Below are 24,939 nucleotides of genomic sequence, written 5' to 3' on the forward strand. Positions count from 1 at the left end.
CTGAAATCTCTAATAATGTATGAAAGTTGGTTGAAGTACATTTCAACAAGAGAACCATCCTCCAGTCCTTAAGTTAGGAAAGTTATAAGTGAGAAATGCAGAAAATTGCTATTATATAATTGTACAGCCTTTCACGCACACAGAGGTAAGTTTCTTTTTTTCCAGCAGCTCAGATCAGAAGGGAAACTACTGCTCAAAACTACCCATGGGTTTTCCACTGCTCCTATGAAAAGATACTTAAAAATAACTCCCACAATGAAGGAGCTGCTGCCCATTTTCAGCCCTCTGAGAGCATCATTACCTAGCTCAATTTCATATATCAAGGAAAAGATTAGAGAGGTGGTAACAATCATAGCCTGTGAACACCTGTGCTACTGTAAAACCTCTATGATTACTTTTAATCTAGTAATCTGGTATTCAGATAAACCACCTTTAAACTAGTATCAATGGTTCATTCTGGGCTACTTTCTGGCATGACTGAGTACTGCTGATCTCATGAGCACGACAAACTTGAGAGACCAAGGGCAGTACCCGGCCAGCCAATTCACAGACTGGAGCAGCCAACATTTTTATGCCAAGGAAGATAGTGAAATGCCTGTAGTATCTTTTTTTTTTTTTTTTTTAGAATTTGTCTTGTCAGAAATTCCAGCCTGACAAATTCTTTCTTTCGTGGTGGGTTCTTCTGTTGGGTTTTTTTGTTTGGTTTTGGGGTGGATTTTTTGTTTTTGCTTGTTTGGTTGGTTTTTTTTTTTTTTTTTGGTCTTGTTTTTTAAGGACTAAGATTCTACTCTTATTTCCATTTTAGTATCTCAGTTTCTCAGTCTTTCAGCATTTTTGAGGCTTTATTTCTAAAAAAAAAAAAAAAAAAAAACACCAAAAAAAACCCCAACAGTAAAAAGTCTTACAAATCATTTGAAACATAAGGAGAAAAAAATAATCACACACTACACCATTCTCAATGACCAAGCAACATAACAGTGTACTGCAAAACAAAAATAGGAAATTTAAGTTAGAAGAGAAAATGTAAGCTATTCCTTCTACTCTCTTTCCACATAATTTTTTGTTTCTAACTTAACAAAATGAACTCTGTTTCTGATTGGTCAAAATTGTGGCTGCACTATATCACCTGCATAATAAGTTCTTGTTTAGTGAAAAGACGGTGCTCTCAGCTCTAAATATTTAACTTTTATTTGGAGCTTTTTTTTTTGGTGACCAATCTTTTCTTTCCTTTTTTATGGACTTGCTCATAAATAAATATTGTAAATACACTTAAGCTGATGCCATTTCTGCAGAGTTATTATGCCTTATTATACATGTTGTATGGATTAAACACCCTGCCTTTGTAATATTGCATCTATTTGTCTCTATACAAAGAAAAGCTTTGTCCATCTGTTTTCTGCCAGTATTACAATTGTAAAAAATAGTTGTGTTTCAAAATAAAATTTTCAGTGATAAGAGAAGAATTTTCAGTGAACATTCCTTTTAATCTTTATTTGCACAAGTAGTTACCATAAGTTTTGCCTTCAACTTCTTCTGAAGTGAGCCTCCTCTTCCCCACTAGTCCAATAAGCAACCAAAAAGTGTTATATATTAAAACAAAGGTATTTAACCTTTACTTGTAATATTATGTATGCTCACTTTCTCTTACAAGAGACAGAGAATTATGATCCTTTATTCTTTGATTTCTCCAACAGGTTTTAGAAATAACAATACCCCATTCAGCCTTCTGCACTGAAAACACAAGTCCTTAAATTACACATTACAGAAGAACATTTAAATACTGCAAATATTTAACCATTCATCAGGTGAACTCTGCATAAATTTTCTGTGCTATCAAATTAACATTTCAGAGTTCTATTCTCTTTGTCAAAATCGGAGTAAAGCACTGTCTGAAGTTTAACAAAAACAAGCACAAAATTAGAAATTTATCTGTGCCACCATTCACTTTTCAGTTCAAAAATTCCTTTCACTTCAAGGTCTAGAATGTTTGTTCAAGCATTTGTATACAACTCAGAAAAATATTCTTAGTAGATGTAGACCGAAAAAAATGCATCCACAAGGTATCCTAGAGTCCCAATCCATTGATCATCTAAATAGCAGCACTGTTCAGGTGATCAACCCTTTTCAGTCAACATAACCAGGTTTTCATCTCCCAGAAACAAGTATGCAAAATGGACACCATGGAGTAGCCCCATCCACAGATCTTTCATGGTATGAAATAAGAATGTTAAGATGCACATCCAGGCCCCACAGGGCTTTAAAGTGTTGAGTTCCTGTGCCTCCCTGTCAACTGTTAACTCAAGACTTGAACTATTAATGTCTTTCTATCTTTGGTCTATTTAGACTTCCTGCTGTCTAAGAACAGGAGTATACCTTATTGTAAATCCACAGAGAGCAAAAGATTAATGGCAAAGTTTGTTTGGGTTTTTTTCCAAGTATATTTTCTCTACAAACACTGGAGATACACAAAGCAAGTCTAACTTTATTTTTTCAAAGCATCAGAATTTTCTGAATACTTTAAAACACTTTAAAGGGGTCATACAAGAAAATTTTTTAAAAAATGAGTTAAAATGTGAGCTCAATTTCTAAAACACACAAAATAGGTAGACCATACCCATTATAAGCGAGGAACTGCCACCAGCTGTGATGTTCACCAAATCATCAACCTTTCAGAGACAGACAGTTACACCATTTCACCGTGGGACTATGCCTATGACTAGAACAATGGAGCTAGGAGCTCTTCCTTGCTTTTGGGTCTGGATTTACATTTCAGGCTATTTATCGTCAATGTGCTACCTAAAACTAATTTTCCTATGCAAAAAAATATTTTTGAGTACTCATTTTTGTTCTGATGTTAGAGAAACCCACCACCTCTGGAAATGGTCCAGGGATCCTAGCATGTCACTGGAACAGCCATGCAGCAGGATACTAGCCAGCTTTATGAAATACCTAGGCTACAGCTTCTTCATCATGTTTCTCCTTACCGTTAAGGTTAGTAGTCAAACCACGAGGACTGTGAAAGACTATTTAAAATCTTCAGAGTGTTTCCCACTTAACTACTATTCTTTACTGTGACGTGATTCAGCCCCAGTCCCAGCTGAGCACCAGGCACCACGCTCACCCCACCCCTGGCGGGATGGGCAGGAGAACGGGGAAGACGAAGGCAAAACCCCGTGGGTTGGGATAAGGATGGTTCACTGGGATGGCAAGGGAGAGGGAAACAACAACAACAGCAGTGCTGATAACGGAATGTTCACAACGGGTGACAACAGAAAGCAACTTACCGATCCAACAACCGACCTGATGTCCAGCCCACCCTCAGCCCGTCCCACAGCCACACCGAGCCCACCCCTGCCCGACTAGCCCCCTTTTATGGGGAGCATGACATCACATGGTATGCAATAGCCCCCTGGCCAGCTTGGCTCACCTGTCCTGGCTCCTTGGGAAAATTAACTCTATCTTAGCCAGAACCAGGACAACTGTAATTCTGTACCCTCCATTTGAATACTGAAATTAGCAAACATGACAAGTGGGCAGCTCAAGACTTAGACTTGGCCTGAGACAGTGATCTAAAAACTAGACTTGAGAGCAGCAACCTGACTGCATTTTGTATAACAACAACAAATATCACCGATTGGTACAAACAGTGTGGCCTCAATGAAACAGCATTTTTGAATTCACTTTTTTTTTTTTTAAGGTTTATTCCTTTTCAACTTTTAAACCACTATTTCCTCCTTTGGACTCCCTTTTACATCTGTGTTGGGTTTGCATTGCAAGGGTTGGGGCGGGGGGGGGCCCTTCTGTGAGAAGCTGCTAGAAGCTTCCCCTGTGTCTGACAGAGCCAATGCCAGCCGGCTCCAAGATGGACCCGCTGCTGGCCAAGGCCAAGCCAATCAGCGCCTCTGTGATAACATATTTAAGAAGGAAAAAAAAAACCAGTTAGGGAGAGCTTTTGCAGCTGGAGAGAGGAGTGAGAAGATGTAAGAAACTCTGCAGACACCAAGGTCAGTGCAGAAGGAGGGGCAGGAGGTGCTCCAGGCACTGGAGCAGAGGTCCCCCTGCAGCCCATGGAGAAGATCGTGAGGCAGGCTGTCCCCCTGCAGCCCATGGAGGAAGGATGAGGGGGTGTAGAGATTCCACCTGCAGCCCGTGGAGGACCCCACGCTGGAGCAGGTGGAGGCACCTGAAGGAGGCTGTGACCCTGTAGGAAGCCCATGCTGGAGCAAGCTCCTGGCAGGACCTGTGGACCCATGGAGAGAGGAGCCCATGCCAGAGCAGGTTTGCTGGCAGGACTTGTGACCCTGTGGGGGACCCATGCTGGAGCAGTTTGCTCCTGAAGGTCTGCACCCCGTGGGAGAGACTCACATTGGAGAAGTTTGTGAAGGACTGTCTCCCGTGAGAGGGACCCCATGCTGGAGCAGGGGAACGATGAGAGGAGTCCTCCCCCTGAGGATGAAGAAGTGGCTGAAACACCATGTGAGGAACTGACCGTAACCCCCATTCCCCGTCCCCCTGTGCCGCTGAGGGGGGAGGAGGTTAAAGCCAGGAGTGAAGTTGAGCCCGGGAAGACGGGAGGGGTGGGGGGAGGTGTTTCAAGATTTGATTTTATTTCTCATTCCTCTACTCTGTTTTGCTTAGTAATAAATTAGATGAATTCCCTCTCTAAGTTCGGTCTGTTCTGCCCATGACGATAATTAGTGAGTGATCTCGCCTTGTCCTTATCTCGACCCACAAGCTTTTCGTTGTACCTTTTCTCCCCTGTCTAAAGAAGGAGGGGAGTGATAGAGTGGCTCTGGTGGGCACCTGGGCCCCAGCCAGGGTCAACTCACCACAACATCTTACATGCTTGCAATATACCACTTACTCTTCAAGTGACTGACTTCAATGAACCTAATCTTCATTAGACTCAGTAGGAAGGCTTGAGTCAGGCCCTGAGTTCACTCAGATGATAGTGTCAGAGAAACCTCTGTACTGAGTAGAAGGGCTTTCCCCCAAGCAATCCTTAGTACTTAGGTTTTTTCTATGCAAAAATCTGAAACACATGATTTCTAACTTATTTTAAAAATACTTAATTTAAAATTATTGTAAAGATTAAAGAAAGCATTAGCATTCCTACATATAGCATAAGTCACTTATCCTCGTGTATCTAATATATACTGATTTCCTATGTTCAGCATTATTAGGTACTATAAAATCTTTTACCAAGTTTTTTCTACAAGGTTTATTACAAAAGTATGTTTTTCCCAACGACTGTAGCTAAAATTTCTGCTTTAAAACTTCATCATACAGTAAAAAAGATGGATATATTCCCAGTGTGGCCATTCACCATCTGCTTAAGCAAATACACTTAAAGCTGCTTCTACAATTGTGATAAAATGACAGCAAACCTAAGAGCGCGCAGAGCTCATATTCTAAAATGATGATTGTACAACTATGGTTTGCATCATTAGGGACCAATAAAAGTCTTTATGTTCCATTCGAATGGCAAGGACCTTTATCAAAGAGAAACTGGAATAGGAAAATAACAAAGTATTGATCCATTCAGCAGTTGTCTTAAATTTAAGAGCACCAATGAAACAACTTCTTGACCATAATTACTATTTAACACTACAAAAATATTTTTCTCACTTGCAGGTTTTTTTATTGATATACAAGACTTGCCATTTTACTAGACTTTATGAGTGTTTTTTTCTCATTTTCCAGGTGGGATTGATCATAAGCACAAGTAATTCCATATTCTTAACAACAATTCAGTTAGATTCTCTGTGTAGTCAGATTGTTATTCTTTTAATTATCAAAGTGATGACTGGGAAATGCTAAATTCATAGCTTCCTCCTTGGACAGTGAAATATCCTGACCAAAAAAAGGTTGAATAAGAAAGGAAAATTTGCAATTTTATTAGTCAGTAGCACTTTTTATATTGTATACAACTAACCTTATTAGATACCAAATCTGTATTAAAACACTGCTAATAGCAAAGGTTCAATACATTATATGTTTACCGGGAGTCTTAGTAATAACCCTATAGAGAATACAGCTAAGAACTCTACTGCTTTAAGGCCAACATCAGCAGTTTTATTTGGCAAAAACACTTTTTTCTTCTAGAGATTCAGCAGTCTTGGTCTCTAAATGGTGGAAAAGAAAAAAAAAAAAAAAATTCCACCATCTGTTCCAGCCCTGAGGGAGACAAACTTTCCTGGCAGTATACAGTTCAGGATTTAATTGCACCCAAAGCCAATACAAGTAAATGCAAAAATATAAAACATCATTCTTAGCAAGTGGAAGCTTTGTATAAGTTTACTTTAGCTTATTTCTTTGGGCTACACTTTAACTTATTTTTGCTGTAATCTGTTTTCCTTTATTTCTGATGTTTGTTTTTAACAATTTTAAATTAAATCCACATTATCATTCCAGATAAAAAGAAAACTAAAGGATCTAATTAGATTTCATTGCCAAATTTATCAAATTTCATTTACTGTATGCTTGAGTATCTGGAAGAATACATTTGCTAAGGCCAATGACAGCAGAAGCATTATCTATTCTCAAATAACTTTTTTTTAAGCAATCTAGTTTCACCATTAGAAGTAAAAATTTCAAATAATGTAGGTTTTATAAACATTAATATATATATTTTAACATCACTAGCAAAGCTTTGATTTCAATGATAGCAAAAAGGGAGAAGTTCAGAGTCAAACAGAGAACTAAATTAGTAAACATTAACTATTTTGAATTCCTGAAATTAATCTTTTAAAATGAGTTTCAGCTGGAGGATTCTTTGGGCCATTCCTTATAAATTTCAATATGAGTCAAGTCTGTTTTATCTCAGGACAAAGTCTGTCCCTTAATTTGATTATATTCTCTTTTAATTGTAGTTTACATTAAAAGGAGTACTGTATGACATCAACAATTCTATAACAAATAAACAAAACGCTGTCATTGGATCACTCCATGTATTATAGGTCTCTGCCAAGCTTCAAATTATTGTCTTTTGCTTGCAATGCTTTCTGTTAAAGGAAAGCTAAGGTAACTATAACTACCTAATTTTTTTTTTTAACTAAGGTAATATATTTAATATAAAAAAGCTGCCACAGCCTGGCAATAAATAGAATATATACACCACAATGTTCATCAAAATCATGGTATTTTATTTGCGTGTCTATGACAAAATTAACAGATATACCATCCAAGCCTTCTTCTGTTAGAAGCTGCTTGAAGGTACTTATTTTCTCATCACTTCTCACACTTGCCCATACTATAACTTTGAAATTTAAAAAAATAATAATAATCTGATAGATGTCATCACAAGCATGGACAGAAGTGGACGGAAGTCATCTTTGTACCACAATGTGTTCCAGACACAAGATGAGACTAAAGCAAAAAATTGGAATTTGTCTAGGTAGTGAGCTACTAAAAATTTGTATTTAGAAGTGGACAGCTCTTACATCTCATTACTTATATTCTGTACTTCCTAGTAGATTCCAAGAAGTATGAAAAAATGACAATATTTACAGAAATTTTGCCTAAACTAGGTACTGCCAACTATGTGGATTAAGTTACTTTCAATCATATCCCATTTCTCAGGTTCCACTAAGACACTACACATTAAAAAACAAACACATACCCTGAAAAGGCAACACTGCTTTCATAATTTTTTGTTTACTGTGAACCCAGAAATATTTCTACTATCCTATGTTAAGGGAGAGTAAGTGGCAAATCACAAAAAACAGCTTTTAACGTAGAGGTTTTATCTACTGTAGATTTGCTTTACCCAGCAATTATTAGCTACCGGAGTCAGAAATGGAAATTTAGGATCATTTTTGCATGCCTACTTCTCTCCAGTGTTTGTAAAAGAAGCTATTGCTTTTTTCGGCTGGTATACCATACACTAGCCAACTTGAATTACAAATATTATGCCAATGCCTTGTATATGTATCCAATTGCTAATGATTTTTAAAGGCCAACAATATGTTCCATCAGACAAATTTCCCACAAGATCTAATCATAATGCTGACATGATTTTAATTAAAACTCTAAAAAAATTTGCATAAAACAAACCAATGTGCATTAGCTTAATGCTTTGTTGTTATTCTAAACTGAAAAAAACCTCTCAATATGTCTGCCTAAAGAAAAGACTTCCTCTATGTATCATGAATTTATGATAAAACAGTTCAAATTTAGTTTGATTTATTGTGTAACAATTTTCACTATCTTATAGTACCCAATTTGACATTTAAAAATAACCTGATTTGATAAAAATAATTGAAGAATTATAATTGGCAGCATGAAGTTTTAAGTCTGGAATACATGCAGTCATGTGGCTACATTACGGACTACTGTTGCCTATTATTTATCCACTTTTGAGCACATTCAGTACTCTCAATATTAGTACCAATATTGATTTTAGACTGCCATAAAAAGTTGTGCAGTGGCTTTTTTGCCTTTTCTAAAACTTTTTTTTTTTTTTTAAAGACCATATGAGCACAGAAATTGAGGATGCAGAGACTATTTGAACCATACTTATACAATCCTTGTACTCCTAGCAATGCATCAACACTTTTATGACGGTATTGAATTAGCAGAAGAGCAATGACAATCTATCCTGCGATCTGCATTGTCCTAGCTGCAACAGCAGGCCCAAGCCACCAGGTTACAAGGGAGGGCACTAGTAGGATGACTTTAATGTTACCTCTCCACTGATCACACTTTGCCAGAACTCTGCTTCTGTTTCTCTTCCCCCATTTTCTCCAATTCTCCCTCAACAGTACTGGAAACCACCTGCTGAAGTGGAGCACTGTGCACTGCCTTCCGCTCCTGCAGAAACAGGTTGAAGATGGATAAGGGTGTTTTTTGGAGATGCTTATCCACAGAATAGTTAAGGTTGAAAGGGACCTTCATAGGTCATCTGGTACAACCTGCCTGCTCAAGCAGGGCCACCTAGAGCTGCTTGCCCAGGACCTTATCCAGTCAGGTTTTGAATATCTCCAAGGAGGAAGACTCCACAACTTCTTTGGGCAACGTGTGCCAGTGCTTGGTCACCCTCACAGTAAACAAAAGTGTTTCCTGATGTTCAGACAGAACCTCCTGTGTTTCAGTTTGTGCCCATTGCCTCTGGTGCTCTCACTGAGCACCACTGAAAAGAGCTGGGCTCCATCCTCTTTGTACCCTCTCTTCAGGTATTTATATACATTGAGGAGATCCCACCCCCACCCCAAGCCTTCTCTTCTCCAGGCTTAACAGCCCCAGCTTTTCCTCACAGAAGAGGAAACTAATTCCTTCAGTCCCTTCATCACCTTTGTGGCCCTTCACCAAAATCTCTCCAGTATGCCCGTGTCTCTCTTGCACTGGGGAGCCCAGAACTGGACACAGTACTCCAGGTGTGGCCTTATCAATGTGAGTAGATGGGAAGGATCACTTCCCTTGATCTGCTGGCAATACTTGCTCTAATGCAGCCCAGGATACCATTAGCCTTCTTTGTCACTTTGTTGGCTCATCCCTTCAACTTTTCATCATATCAGTCTTACGCTACAGAGTCCCCACCATGGGCCCTTGGTATGGAAAGAATAATAAAAGATAGCTGCACATTGTCTGCTTCTATAAATAACGCTTAGAAATAACTACTGTTGCACTATTCAACCAAATGCAAATTGAACTGCAAACTTGAACTTTATGCAGCATTTGTTATAGTAAAAGAAAGTGAATGAAGCACTTCATTCAATACATTAAAAAAAAGTCTAAGAATAACTTAATTTGGAACAAGAATGAACAATATATGCACTTCTAATGAAAAATATTTCAAGGCTATTTCTTTTTCTAGTAAACATTATCCAGGTATACAGATTCGGAAGAACTATTGTACTATATTTGGCAAATACGTAGGAGTTGTAAGCATTTGTGAAACTGCTCATGCAAACACAGTATCTCCATTTTCAGCCAAAAGATCACTAAAACTGTTTCTTTTTTCTCCTCGTAAGCACTCTTTCCCATTTACTTGGAGAAGTAGGGGGGGAAAAACCAGCAAAACAAAAACCACTAAATGTTGTTTCATTCAAATTCCAGAAGCTCATACGCTCTGTAAGTAAGGTATATTATCACAAGTAGGCACTGAGTTGCCATCTACACCAAGAAAATGGGCAATCTGGGTAATCACATCTACATTTAAGATGTTGCTTGTCTGATTCAGGGACTTGATAGAGACTTTAGAATGCAGCTTTCAGAATAAATGCAGCTTCTTTGAACAGATTCAATGTCATTACTGGAAGCAGAAAAAGTTTTAAAATTCAAATTCTTCTCCCAGTCAAAATCTCTGATGTCCATAGACCCATTTCTTTGTGTGGTAACAAACAGCAGTGATGCCCCTACAAGCAATTTTAAACTTCATTAAGTTTTGTACAAAGATTAACTAGAGAACACTAATTCCTCACCACTACATGAATGCAGAACACATAATAGGTTAGAGCTTATTAACACATTTATTCTGTTGAAGGAATTAATATACAAAGATTGGGACTGCTCTAGCTACTACAAATAAGACATTTCTTTAGCCAGTCAAAAAATCCTGTATTTATAATGTGTTTGAAGCTTGTCACAAACCCTGCATTTCAGAAGTATGAATTTAATTCAAAGGAAAGAAAAAGAGAGAGTTCTAGGCTTTATTTGCAAAGTGGTACAATAGCACCAACAGCAACGGATGCAGGGTATAGTGAATGTTTAGTTTTTAAATTAAGCATGTTATATATGTGTTCTCATCAATATCTTGCACTCAACTTCACTCTGCAGATTCAATAGAAGATATTACATATGTAGGCCTTGCATCTCTCTTAGTTTAGACAATTTAAGACAATTGTGGGCAATTTAAGAGAGATGTTTGTGAAAAATCTTGCACAGATGCTTGAGGAAAAAAGACAGTTTTCCAAACCTTATGAGCAATGCAACACAAGAAAATGAATCATGTGGGGACAACAGACTAGAGGAATAGTGCTAAAATTTTGGTCATGGTTTCAAAGGGCAATAAAAAGAACCAGTTTTCCATCAGGTAGAGCATCACTTTCCAATAAAAAATGCTGAAAGAAGCAGAATATATACCTGCCATTAAACACAACGGTGATTTTTACCGCTCTGTGAATGTGCAGTTACTAATGTTAATTGTTAAAAACATCTGCAATCCCTGCATGAAGTCATACTTAAGAAAGTAATCTTAAATTGTAAGTGATGCACTACAGTGAATATATGTAGATCATGGGCTGCATTCCTAATAGAAGTCAAGTAATTCCTATGCTCTATCACACATGTTTTAAGATCAAGCAGAATCTTTTTACTTCTCAGTCTTCTGACAGAGTTCTGAAAGATTTTTCATATTTCTTTTCATAATCCAGTTTATGTTGAAAATACATCTGGCGTGATAGTTGAAGCTTGACAGTTTATCACCAGCAACCTTAAGGGTGTTTCTGCTATCTGCAGAAATTCAAGCTTTCAGAAAAAGTATAATAATGATGTTTTTGAGAACTTCAACAGAGAAGTCAGCTGATAGCCAGGGAAAAAAGCAAAGACATCTTAGATGCCTTAGAAACAAGTTCCATTGCAATGGAAACACTGCACCAGAATGTCATTTGGATTAACATATCCTAAATTTCTTTTGAAAGACTGGTTAATGATCAACACTAAATGATGAGTGTGGGTATTCAAGATTTATATTTAAGACAAGATAAAATATTTCCTGAAGTGAAATTGATAAGATGGCAGAGACTTAAATGCTTACTTTTGAAGTATATGAACATCAAATCAGATGAAATAAATGTCAGTGCTTCTAAATGAATGTGTCAATATTTTAAGAACCAGCTTAAGACCACACTCACCTAGGGCACAAATCGCACACACAAAAATTAAAAAATAATCTTTGAACTAATCCTGTTGCAGTCACTGGAGAGGCTAGACCAGTGTTCTAGATCTTTTCCGTGAGCTACTCTTAGGATTCAGTTCAACTCACTTCCCCCAGCCTTCTTTCAAAAGAAAAAGCCTACAGCCTTTTCTCCGGTATTTACAAAGTCTGCTTGTGAAATCCTATGTTGCTTTTACTCATGAGATCTTCTATGTACAAAAGAAACACCAAAGCTTGTTTCGAATCTGTTCCTGCTGCCTTATTTGATAATTTTTAGTTCTTCTATTGGAATACAAGACAGTCTACTCATATCCACCCTCAGTGTACCCTGATGATTTCGTAAGCCTCCTCCATATCCCTTGTAAGCCACTTAGTATTTTTGGTCATTCTTGTTGACATCTTCTGAACTTTTCCCAGTTTGCCCATACCCCTTTTGAATTTGTTCGTAGTCAGCTCTTATCCTCACTGCCCTGAACAACTTAGTATCAGCAGCAAACTTTCTTACTGAAGTATTTACTTTCTCTTTTGGGAACAGACTGAAAAGCAAACATTACAGCAGTCCTCAGAAATATAGCCATTTTAGTAACAGCAGTAATAAATATGAAGCTCACATACAGTTTAACAGATTAGAAGATTCACCAAAAGAAAAATGAGACAAAAATAGAAAGAGAAGTAAAATAAGGTTAATATCATAAGGATGCTACAGAAGCAACTTATAAGTAAAAAGTGTACATATGAAGCAACCTGTATTCCAGAATTATTCTATAAAAGTCATAGTACATAGGAGTATATGTGTTACATTCCTGTGGATTCCTAGTAAATTGCAGTTTGTCATAATGATTGAGTGTATCACTGTGTATAGAAGTAGATTTCATGTAAAATGCACAAGCTCAGGGTGCAAAGAAAATATAAGATTAAGTTTGTCATGGGGAAGTTTTGAGTCTCTTATTTAGATTTACTGGCCTGGACTTATGAAAATGAAGTAACTGAAGTTAACAGAAAACCAAAAACATAACTGAAGTTTATTTGACATCCAGTGTGGGGCACTCACCACCCAGTACATTGTCCCACACAAGATTAAAAAAAAAAAAAAAAAAAAAAGAATAACGCCTCCAGACTTCTAAATTCGGCACAAAGCCATTGATTTCACATTGCCACTTCACAGAATGAATATAGTGGTGGAGGCACCAAGCAAAACAATTCTAGTCCATTTGAATCACCACCCTCTGGGGCTTGTTAAAGCTATGGCAAGTGACAGCCAGGAAGGCATTATACAACAGTATAAAGCGCAATGAGAGCCAGATGGTTGGGTTTCTTTTCTCGCACAAAAGATAAAGCTGCTCTGAAACACGAAGTGCATGGCTTGAGAACTGCCAGGACACTGAAAGCAGAGAGCATGCAGAGGCCGCCTAGGCAAAGAACTATGCCAACAAAAGCAGTGCCAAACCAGAATGGCATCAGCATATCAGACTTCCCAGCTCACTCTGTCAATATCAGATCTAGTGAATAATCTAAACTTTGAACTTCGATTTTTTTCCACCAGTATTTCCTTTAGTTCATTTGCGTTTCCTCTTCTTCCCACTAAGTAAACTAGTAACCAGGCAGCTGCTCACTTCCCCATTCCTTCGTTCTCCTATAAGTTGAAATAATAATTTGAGATCATTCTTAGACAGAATGTTCCTTAGATCAGCAAGAATTTCCTAAGGAGTTCTCTTAAGTTCTTCAAATAATCTTAAATATTTTAAAACATTTTTAAACAGTTATGGCCTGAGAGCACCTCTGAAAGTAATTGTGGAACTTGCATTCACTAACATCCAGTCACAGGACACTGGACTTCACAAGTGGGAAATAGAGGACTCGACAGGTATAAAAATACTTCTAATATAATCCCCTTTTCTATGAAACTAAAAGCGATTAGCTTCTCTGCAAAATACATTTTGCCTCTACATGAGAAGAAGTTGAGACAACTTATTGAGTAACTCAGAGGGTAACAGTCAACCTATAACCAAGACATTAGGAAAAATTGTTCAATGTCTGATGCAAGACATCATGACATGCCAATAAGTAACTGATGGAAAAATTACAATAAGAGTGGAGAAAAAGTAATTTCTAACTTAGAATGGCCATGTCCAAAATGTGCAATTTGCATAAACAGCCTCAATCATCACGGAAAGACAAAGAGATACTTAAAACGTTCTACTTCAGTTACTGTTTTATGCCTGTGTTCCACTCATATTTGGTAAAAATGTATGATTTAATTCAGTCTGGGGAAATAAACATAGTAAGTAACAATGGAAAAGGAAGGAGTCTGATGAATCTGGGCATGCCCATGTCAAACACAAGCATGGAAAGAACAGTTGGTATATTCTATTAACTGTTCCAAATTTACCTGCACCAGCTGTCAGCCTACAATGAGACTAAAAAAAAAAAAATTTGAAAGAAGAAAAATGTAAATACCAAGTTTATTAATAAATAATCTATATAAAAGGCAGGTAAGGAACAAGAATCTGAAGTTTTAGTTTAGAAAAACAGCATATCAGGAGAGTACAGCTTTGACATAGGTAGCTTTTACTACCTCAAAATGCATTTATCAAATGTTTCAGACATGGCTCCTTGTGAGGGATTGATGCTTTTTGTCTATGTTGTTTCATGTACAGCTTAGGGAAGACACACATTTCTCAGTGATATTAATGGAGTTTCAACATATAAACCAAAGACCTCTCATTTAGCAAGTCAATCCTTTAACTCCACTCATCATGTAAGCATTTAAAAGGGCAATTTTCAAACCGTTAAGCAGAACTCACGATGTTTGAGTTGAGGTATAAATCATTTGGTTACAAGATGTATTACTTAAATTATAGCTACTTAGATGCTTTTGTAATGTTAATCAGGTATGTAGAACATTCGCTTATAAAATTTTATTCTCCAGACACAGAATACTAAAATGTTTTCTGTTAAGTTTACTCCTTTAAATAAGGTTCATTTCCCAGCTTCTCTGATCTTGATTGAGCTCAGTAGCCAATCTATCTAAAACTTAAAATTTATCCATTAAGAAATATTTTCCCCCCCCAAAAACCCCACTCGACTCAGTATGAGGATTTGAAAACCAAAAAACCCAAAACATGACCTTGTTAGAGATAAATACAAAGCTTAGACTGGATGAAATTAAAAAAAAAAAAAAAAAAAAAAAAAATCAATAAAGTGACCATGTACACAGTTGTTTGATCTGAAAATCAACTGGCTAGTAATAACCAGAAAGCAAAAATCTTTAACTACAGTCATTATATATAGAAAATCACTGTTGTCAGTGACTACCATATCACGTAGCAGTATCTTATAGGCATACCGAACCTCTTTCTTTCCCCTTCTGCCCCCCAATTCAGATTAGCTTTTATTGAAGAGTTCTATGAACAACCAATTACAATGCTCAGAATATTGGTTTTCTGAATGTAAGATTTTTTTTTTATTATTTTTCTGGTCTCAGAAGCAGCTCGCTGAAGTGAGATCATTTCTGCTTGAGGATGCCAGCTAAACTAACAAGAAGGACATGTGGTAGCGCCCTTCTAACACCATCAATAGCGATGGGGTTCACCACCTCTGTTCAGGAGTCCCACTGTTGAGGGATTTTTCCTATTAGCTTTTTAATATTTTTGACCTGATAACTGGCAGGACTTCAGCCCTGCTGAAGGCAATCTACTACTGGCTAGCTCAGAAGGGTTTTGTAAAAGGAAGGAATCATATGAAAATATTTGAAATCTTCTGGCTCCTTTACCATATAGCTATAGTGGATGTTGGAGGGCACATTCAACAGTCATGAATGGCAACAATGCTTTGTCACTGTGCTGTACTACAGCAATAAAAGAGCTGAAATTAACAAGGTAGAAATTGAGATTGGTAAGGACTGTATGTACCAAATAAAATAAAAGAAAATAACTGTCCCTAATCTCACCTGTTTAACACCACTGGAGTGAACATAAGATGAGAAAGAAGAGAGAAAATGAAATATTTTACACTATTTGTAGGCATCTAGTTACAGTGTCCAAATTAGAAGATTTGAGTACCTTGATAAAAGTTTTCAGAAGGCAGCTCAGAGCAAGTCACTTGGATACCCTAGTTCTTTTCTGAAGATTGCCACTGACTAAAGGAGGAACCTACTTTTTTTAACCCAGCATCTAAAGTAGGTGTCTGAAGTTGAACACCATTCAGATATTCCATTGTCCACTCCAATAGATATGAAACTAACGTGGTAAATTTAAAACATAAAGATGAGTTAACAAAACTCTAAGCAGCATTTGGATAATATTTCTATCTGAAGTACTGTCTCGCTTTCCATTTCAGTAAATAAATCTCACTACATTTTTCCCCCCTCAGAAAAAGAAACACTGTATTTTTTCACAAACATGCTCTGAATTTATTTGTATTGTATATAGCACACTGAAGAACTGAAATTAGGCCCATAAATTTGAACATTTTAGTGTGTGTTACTGTTATTTGTTCTATCAAGAGTACTGCATCATCAAAAAGTGAGTTTTTTTAAACCTACTTAGTTTTTTTCAAGCTACATAGATCTTATTTTTTTAAAAAAAAGATTGTGATTATTAAGACACAAGACAGAAGCATTCATGTTTTGTTGTTATTGCACAAACCATTCCCTACAAGCCCCATATGCTTTACTCCACTACCTCAGAACACATGCTACTTAAAGTCTATATATTGTGATGATATAACAATTGTATAGTGTCCACATTTAGTTTTGAACAAATTTAAACATTATTACTTACAAGTGTATTTCTCATTATAAGATTTCCACACACAGCCCCTTTAATCTATGAACCTCTGTCCCTTAACACATTTTGATGAAGTTGCTGAGCAACATGTCTGTTGAAGGAGGCAAAGGAGGAAAGGCAGTTCACCTTGGCAGTCACCCCATTTACTCAGCAAGAAACAATTATATAAAGCCCAGCTGTGCAAGCATTTTATTTTTTCTTTAGTTAAATTCTTGAGAAAATATAATTTGGGGTGAGTTCTCCTTGCCTCCCCCCCACCATTCATTTGTTCTACTACTAAACACTTCATAATAATAAAGATATTGGTATTTGTGCATGACCTGGGATGTTTGGATTTAGTTAAAAAAAAAAAAAAAGCCCAACGTTTCATCTAAAGGACAATTCCTCAAGTATAAACGTAGTGAAAAATTAAACTTTGAAAATTTTAAAAGTTGTTCCATGTGAACAACCCTACTCTAAAATACAAAATTTTAATCAGACTTTTTAAGATAAGTGGAATATTGTAATTTAATGTTCCCTACAAAGCTGAATTTCATTTAACAGAAATACTTTAGTGGACTTCTTTCTGTGGTGACAGTAGTTATTAGTTGCTATCACTGAGAATGCAACTATATGCACAACATATATTGTTAACAAAAATAGTACTCATTAAAAATGGCCTTATTTAAAAACATTCCCCTGCCCCCCAAGCCATCTGCCTGTTTTAAACAGTAAAAACATGCTGCAAATCTGTCAAAGTACTCATACACATGCTTAATCAAGGTCCTTATTGGCAGAGTTCCAGAAACCTGCAAGGTGTGCTCAAATTACATAAAAAAGAGCAAGTTGCAACTGTTGACATCTTCAGTATAAGATGCTTAATGTATATCTCTCAGCATTCGGAAGATTAAGAAATATCTAAATTTGCATACTTTGGTAAATATGCAAGTAAACACTTCATTGTCCAAATTCAAAGCAAGACCCATTTAGCCATGAACAAGCTGCTGGTCTATCAATTTCAACAGCAAATACAAGCACAGTCCTGCAGCCTTACAAAACCTCTCTGAAATTCTAAATTCTGGTTTTTTTGTAACAGAGATTAATATCCTTCGGGCTTTGGGACTGTAAATACATTCAGATGAATGAGGTCAACAACCACACTTGTAAGACAAGCTGCCGTGGATTAATTTCGAAGAGACAACTGGTTTATTCAGGTTAAAAAGGGGTGATTGCCCAGAGCACTGAGTACAAATAAAAAAATAATAATAAAAAAAAATCCATAAGGTATGTCTGGAGTGAGATACTTACTGTATCAACTTTTTTAGTCATTTATTCACTGTACACTTGGTGCAGCCTCCATAGAACATTAATTGAACTGCTTGAAAACACGTATCTGGTAGCAATATTCTAGACATTTTTCAGCCGTGCTTACCTTTGAAGAAGCAATCTTCGTTGTGTACAATGGTGACCTTTTGCTTTTTCAGACAGGCAGCCCTGTGCACTTCGCAGTGGTTTTCATAGAATTCCCCATCAGAACCACACACAGGTTTGTAATGCGGCTTGCAGTGCTCCATGCATAGACACTCAGCTTGGCCAGTCTCCCCATTCACAACGCAGTGTCTACCCAGACCGCAGTACTTGTTTTCACAGGATCTGAGATGGCCATCTTGACCCATGTACCCTAAAAAAAAAATTTAAAAAAAAATTTAAAAAAGTAGCTTTGAGATATTGATTACATTTTGTTTAATTGCATGTAAGATACAAGAAGGATTGTATTATGTAAATAAAGTGGGAATATGTCCTTTGTTACATCCTTGACTAATGCTTAACACAGGTTAGCCTGAAACGAAACAAATTTAATCTCTTTACCATGACTAGGTACAGTTTTAGTCACTGTCACGTGTTAGTTTAAATGCAATTAAGAGCAACATCTAGTAACAAGACAAGATTTACTCTTAATTAAAAAAACCTGCAGTAAATAATGTCTTTTTAAATGTATATTGAAGCTTGCTACCTTAAGAGTGCTATGCTGACGCATGTAATAGAACAATGCATTCTCTAGAATTTAGATCATAGAATATCTTGAGTTGGAAGGGACCCATAAGGATCATCGAGTCCAACTTCGTGCTCTTCGCAGGACTACCTAGAACTGAACCATATGACTAAGAGCATTATCCAGATGCTCCTTGAACTCTGACAGGCAAATAAAATAAGACATTCACACATCAAGAGTGGTACGCAAGAATAACTAGAGCTGGGTCAAGGTTCTTAACCAACATGGAGAAAGGAAATAAAACCCCACCCCTCGATGGTGGCAAGAATGACATTTCAGGGAACTGAGCATGATGGAAGAGTGAGTGGTGGCTAGGAGTCAAATGAGCCTCTAGTGGTATTTCAGTGAGACAAATGGGATTTGGATAATCAACAGAGCTTTAAGAGGGCTGCAGCAGTAAAGGAAAGGTAAAGGAGTTTCTGCTGGCTGCAACTCCCACTTCCTTCTAGTCCTAGAACATGGAAATGGATTGCTTACATTAGGCTGCCAAAGCCATCTGTCCACTTTCCATCCTATCTGTGTTGCTGCCACCATGTAAAATAAGCACTGTGGTCAGTAGTAGATCTCTAGGTTAAAGGGGAAGTTAAGTGCACAGTAATATTTCCTTAGTATATCTTCGGTTTCTGTCTTGGCTGCCATAGAACTATGCACTCACTTCTTGGCGAGGGAAAGGGTACAAGAAAGAAAACCAGAATTGTCAATTGCAGTTACCAAAACATCAATTATGTAGGAAACAATACCATATTTTGTTTCCTAAAATAAGTGTAAAAATACTAAAATGTCTCCAAATGTGGGAATAGATATTGCTCTTTGCAGTTACTTCATTTTATTCTCTTGCTGTACACTCAATCTCCAAAACAAACAAGAACTTGATCTCCAAATACTATATACATCTAGTATTCTGATTCCCTGCAATACTTTCCTCATCCTCACAGCCTAGCTGAATGATACTTGGCTGCCCCATAAAAAAACAGAATGAACAACCAAATGGCAATATGTAATTTGGTAGCATTAGATTCATTTCCTGTAGTGAAAAGCCAACATGTCAATACCATGGTCTGACACACATTGCTTCTAACCGCTAAAAATTTATGTTTTTTCACTTCAGTGGCAGAAGTAAATGATTACCACTTTTTCTTCTTAAGCCCACAGGACTATTAGACCCAAGACAATGTTGCGTTGATTGGTTTCTCATACAGCACAAACTTTCTAGACAAATGTACTAAAGAAAGCATGCAACCATGACATTTGGCTTTAACATGAAAAATTCTTTTGCTGTAACACAACAATTTGAGCACAAAATTGAGAGAAGTACGTATTTGCCTCAGATACTGTATATCTAATGACATTAAAGTGATTTTGATACACATGGATGAAACAGTCTAGGCCAATCTGATGGTGGGTTTAACTGTTCATTCACCAAACTGACTTGAAACGGGCAAACCCCATTCAACATTAAAAATTTCCCATAAATTTTTGAAAATATTACTCCTTGTGCCAATGTATCACCACTACATACAGGCAACAGACTATAACTGACAGAAATTAATGTAAATCCAATTTCCTTCTACTACTGCTAACCTCAAATAAAGTCTTGCAACGTCCAAGAGTACTTTACAGCACAGGTCATGTAGACACACTACAGAATTATAGGACTTCTAGCAAAAGTCCATGAATCACTATTATTTCTGCTTTCTGAATTGGAAGATGAAGATCTCAATCTGACAACTGCTCTGAAATACTGAGAGGTGTGTGGTAACTCAACAATGCACTGTGCTGTATACTGCTGTGAAAGTAGAAACCGATTTTAGACTTCACTTGGGACTTCATTTTAGTACTATAATTGAATCTGATGCCTGAATGCAAAACAGCTACTTTCAGATGAGGGAGAATGATTTGCATAATATATATTGATATTTATAATATCGGTATATGTCAGTGTATACCAATCATGTACATCAATAAAGAAGCAAGCTTTTTGCCCTAATGAAAAACTATATTGCTTTGTTATGAAATGTTTTATGTCTCCATTTTACAGCATTAACTATTCCAAAACAATACATATATTTGCATACATCACTGCATACGCCACTCCTTCTACTGAAGTCAATAGCAAAATTCCCATTGACCTCAACAGAGGCAGGATTCTTTCTTCAGACATAGTCTTTACCTTAAGTTCAGCTTAAGTTCAGCTATTTTTAATGTCTTCAGCATGTTTAACTGTTCTTTGCTATTTTTAATTTAGGAACCTGCAGATCTTCTAATGTATTTGATGAAAAGGAGCAGCTATGCAGTGTTTCAAGCATTTTATAGTACATTTTTAAGAAAAACTAGCTTAACAGTTTATTCTTAAAATTTCCACCAGCTAGTGGTTACCAGATCACTCATAGCAAAAAAAAAAATAAAATCCATGCAATTTCAAATGAGGTGACTAAATGTTCACAAACACAACTTTGATATAAATTTAAAGTGCACCCAATTTTGAAAATGTAAACAAACCAATAAATATTAAATAGCTATTGAGAGATCAAAATAAATAGTTTTAGAAATAAGTAATTTTTTAAAAAATAAAAGCTAGTGACACAGAAATCTAGCAAGTTTAAGACTATTTGACCAAATATGATGATACAACAATGTCAGTAACCTTCTTGTTTACACAAATATATCATCTTCAAGTTTTAGCTCAGTGCCAAATAAGCCTTTAGAAACAGAGATAAAAATCTGATATACAAAGAACTTTTGTAATCACAAAAAGGTTTAGTTGATAAAGGCAAATAAAGCACAGGTTCACTATTGGTCTGGTGCACTGTCTTTGGTTAGAGAGACCAAAGCGTTTGTTCTGACTGGTAGAGGTATTGCAGGGTATTCAGGACTCTTACCTAATATGCTTTTCATCAAGTTGCAGCTGTGTTCCTGCCCATATCATGGTAGGAGAAACGCAAACTCGATGTATAAACCAGCCCTCAAACAAAACCAACTTCTGCTGCTTTTCACTGTTCCAGCCCAATTTGCAAGAATCACTGTATTTGGCAAACCCTTTCTTTCCAAAAAAGGTAGTTCCTTTAGGAATCGATAATTTTCATCCTGGAATAGAACTGCTTACTCTTTAGGTACAAAACTACAGAAATCTTGTCATTATCAAACAAGAAACCATCTTTTAAACCCATATGGGCTGTGACTGGCAGCCCACTCACAAAACACCTGGACTCTCAGGAAATCATCACTATTAATTTGCCTACCTGGAATTATTTTAAATGGTGGTATATTTTTGCTAGAGTGATAAGGGAAGTTTTTGTGGGGGTTTTGTTGGTTTTTGGTTTGTTTTTTCTTTTAATGCCAGCATAGACAAGTCTACTGTAATAAAATTGCTTAGGATGCAGCACCCATTCAGAAGACGATGATCCACCACCTCACCTGCAAGTTATAAAACAAAAGAACCACCAAGTTTTTCTGAAGGCTATTCTTCTATCAAAGCATTTAGACTTAGAAAGTAAGCTAGTCCAAGATGAACTTAGGTTTCTACATTTGGACATAATTCAGTAATTTAGTAGAAGATAAGCAGCCCAGAATATTCAATATTAATGGACTGAGAACAAGTAAATCAAGATGACAAATAATCTACCCATGAATGCTAATCTTTTTCCAGCAATTTAATTGGTATTGCTTATGTGAAGATAGGTAAGTCTCCATTTGTCAAGTGCCACAACACAGCAATAAGAAAGCATGTATGCATATTAGCTACATTAGCATATTCTGAATTTTCAGCTGAAAAAAGTGTAATACCTATGCATTCTGAGAGGGTCTACAGCACTATGGAAAACAAAATGTACTGTGTTCAATTTGAAAGTAAGGCTATGATAATTTAAATGTTTCCTGACTTAAGTTAAAAACCCCCACACTTCAAGAAATATCATTTAAAATGTATTATGCTCAAGACAGCCAAGGCAGTCACGTAGGTTTTTCAGATTCTCTTGAAACTTAAACTTTAAACAGACATAAAATGAAAGAACAAACAAAAAGAAAAGATTTTTTTTATCATTTTTTAAAAATGGAGAAAGCTAAATTGTTTTGGCTTTTAAGACAAATTTTAATAAATACAGTTTCAAGCTGTCACTTAGGAGTCCTCATACATGTTTCCTAGCTAAAGGCCAGTTCAATAGCACTTGGGAATCAAGTAGCTGTTTTAGCATGCAAAAGGCTCACAGGAATATAAGCTTTTTCTTTTAACTAATCAGTTTAGAGAAACATTGTACATGGAAACTTTGGAAATTCATGAGAGTGTGAATCACCACTCAGGCTTCCCCCCCCCCCCCCTCAATTTCCCTAAAAACATAATTTGTATTCATGGTTTCTATCATAACTTGCAGCATTATTTGTGTGTCATCTAAAACAAAATGCCAGCTATTTTTTGAGACAAGACATTGGTATCTTGTGTACAAATAACTGATGCTAATTTCTGGGGTCAACAGTCCTGTTGCTCCCCCTGCCCTTCCTTTTATTTAAAAGCATTCTGTAAATGACAATTCCAGCTCCAGAGCTGTACTTTTGTTCGATATACAATCTATGAAAGGCCCAACCAAGACTGTAATCCTAATGTTGGTAAGTGTTCAGTGTAGCCTTAAGTTTCACATGAAGCACAAATATCTCAGGGAGAGCAGTGGGAAGAAGAAAGAAAGAAAGGGGGGGGGGGGGGGGGGGAAAGGAAAAGAAGATTGATCACCACCTACCATTAACACTGGTAGGGCATTAACACTGAGCACGACCTCAGCATGAACTGTGAGTTTCTGCTCATAAATATTAAAAAAGCTCTAGACTTTTTCTTTTTTTCAAGCTGTAGTATTTCAACAGCAGTTCTTTGACAAAATTTGATATGAGTAGCAAGAACAGCTTGTAATTACATCGAACACGACACTAAATCTGCATTACTCATTATCCAACACTCTTGGTATATTAACTTCTTCAGTAATTTAGCATTTTTTAATTTTGGTTAGGAATATTCTAGGTACGAGACAAAATTTAAAGAGTGAATTGAGAGTAAATAAAAATTGTGAATAATTTGTCAATATAACACTGTGGTATGAAAGTTACTCCACACAACTTAGAGCACGTATCTTAATAAAATAGAAACAGGATTCTGAACTCTCCTTACCAATGTATTCTCTAAATTTGGTATTAGAGTGCCTTACCACAGCACACACCCTGATTTTAAACTGTAGCATCTTTGGTTGGTTGTTGTGTAAGCCTATATTGTAACAGACAATACAGTTTTAACAACTGACTATTAAGTTATCTGCATTCCAAACTCTGACCAATTTAGCCAAGCTTTTGGACATACTACTAGAAATTTCTATTTCATACATTTTTCTGAAGAGACAGGACTTCTGGAATATGGTCATCTGGGCAGGGTGGTTGTGTGGAGAGAAATCTCACTTGTGGTCATGCTCATGGATTTGCATGCAAAGCAATTTTAATATGTGTCTTCTATAAATGATATACAGACCCATAAATATTTCTTACATATTCTTAAAGTGACAAAAATATAAATTCATGCTCCATGCCTATTCACTTATCTTTTTTGGTGACTGAATTCCTCTAATGATTACAGAGCATCTTCAATTTAAACAGTCTTTCATATCACTAACTACAACATGAACCTCATAAAAGTAGAAGGAAACATAACTCCAGAGCTTCAAAAATTACTTGTGAAACACAAACTTTTAAAGACTCAGCTTTAGAAATAATCCAATCTCACATTGTTTTCAAAGTAAGATTAAACTCAGAGGTTTCCTGTCTTTCCACTTAAAAGTCCTTTCTCATCTCGTCACATTCAACTTCCCCCCCACCTAATTTGTCTAGAAGCTTAAGTTTAAGCACAGGAAGAAAAAAAAAAAAAAAAATCAATTAACTGTCCAGTACATTCTGAAGTTCTTTGTCTACATGCAGTAGTGGAGCCAGAAGACACACATAAGAGGAAGAAGGAACTATGGCAAGAAATTATAGCTGAGAAAGATTACTTAAATAGTAGCATTTTTCCTGACTTCAGAATAGCAAAGTTAAGAATAAAAAAACGAAGTTGCAACAGTCAAGTCCAAAGCTAATTCCTCTTAACAGGAACAAAGAACCACTTGTTTGTCTAATTAAATTTAGTAGAGGAGAAAGGAGTAAGATTTGTCACATCACAGGGATGAAGAAAAAAAATCTCAGGAAAGACAAAAATCTTAAAATTGTGGTCCTTCACCACAAGG

At 36.5% G+C, this 24,939-nt stretch overlaps 1 protein-coding gene across 2 annotated transcripts in view; it reads right to left on the bottom strand.

Moving 5' to 3' along the window:
• FSTL5 (follistatin like 5) overlaps positions 1-24,939 on the bottom strand; it is a 317,677-nt gene that overhangs the window by 199,148 nt on the left and 93,590 nt on the right. For both annotated transcript variants that reach the window (XM_075751811.1, XM_075751810.1), the window contains exon 4: positions 18,074-18,322. In XM_075751811.1, the coding sequence (XP_075607926.1) occupies positions 18,074-18,322 (249 nt within the window). The remainder of the gene's footprint in view (positions 1-18,073; positions 18,323-24,939) is intronic.

The sequence above is a fragment of the Balearica regulorum genome, chromosome 4 (assembly GCF_011004875.1).
Source record: "Balearica regulorum gibbericeps isolate bBalReg1 chromosome 4, bBalReg1.pri, whole genome shotgun sequence".
Taxonomy (NCBI): Eukaryota; Metazoa; Chordata; class Aves; order Gruiformes; family Gruidae; genus Balearica; species Balearica regulorum.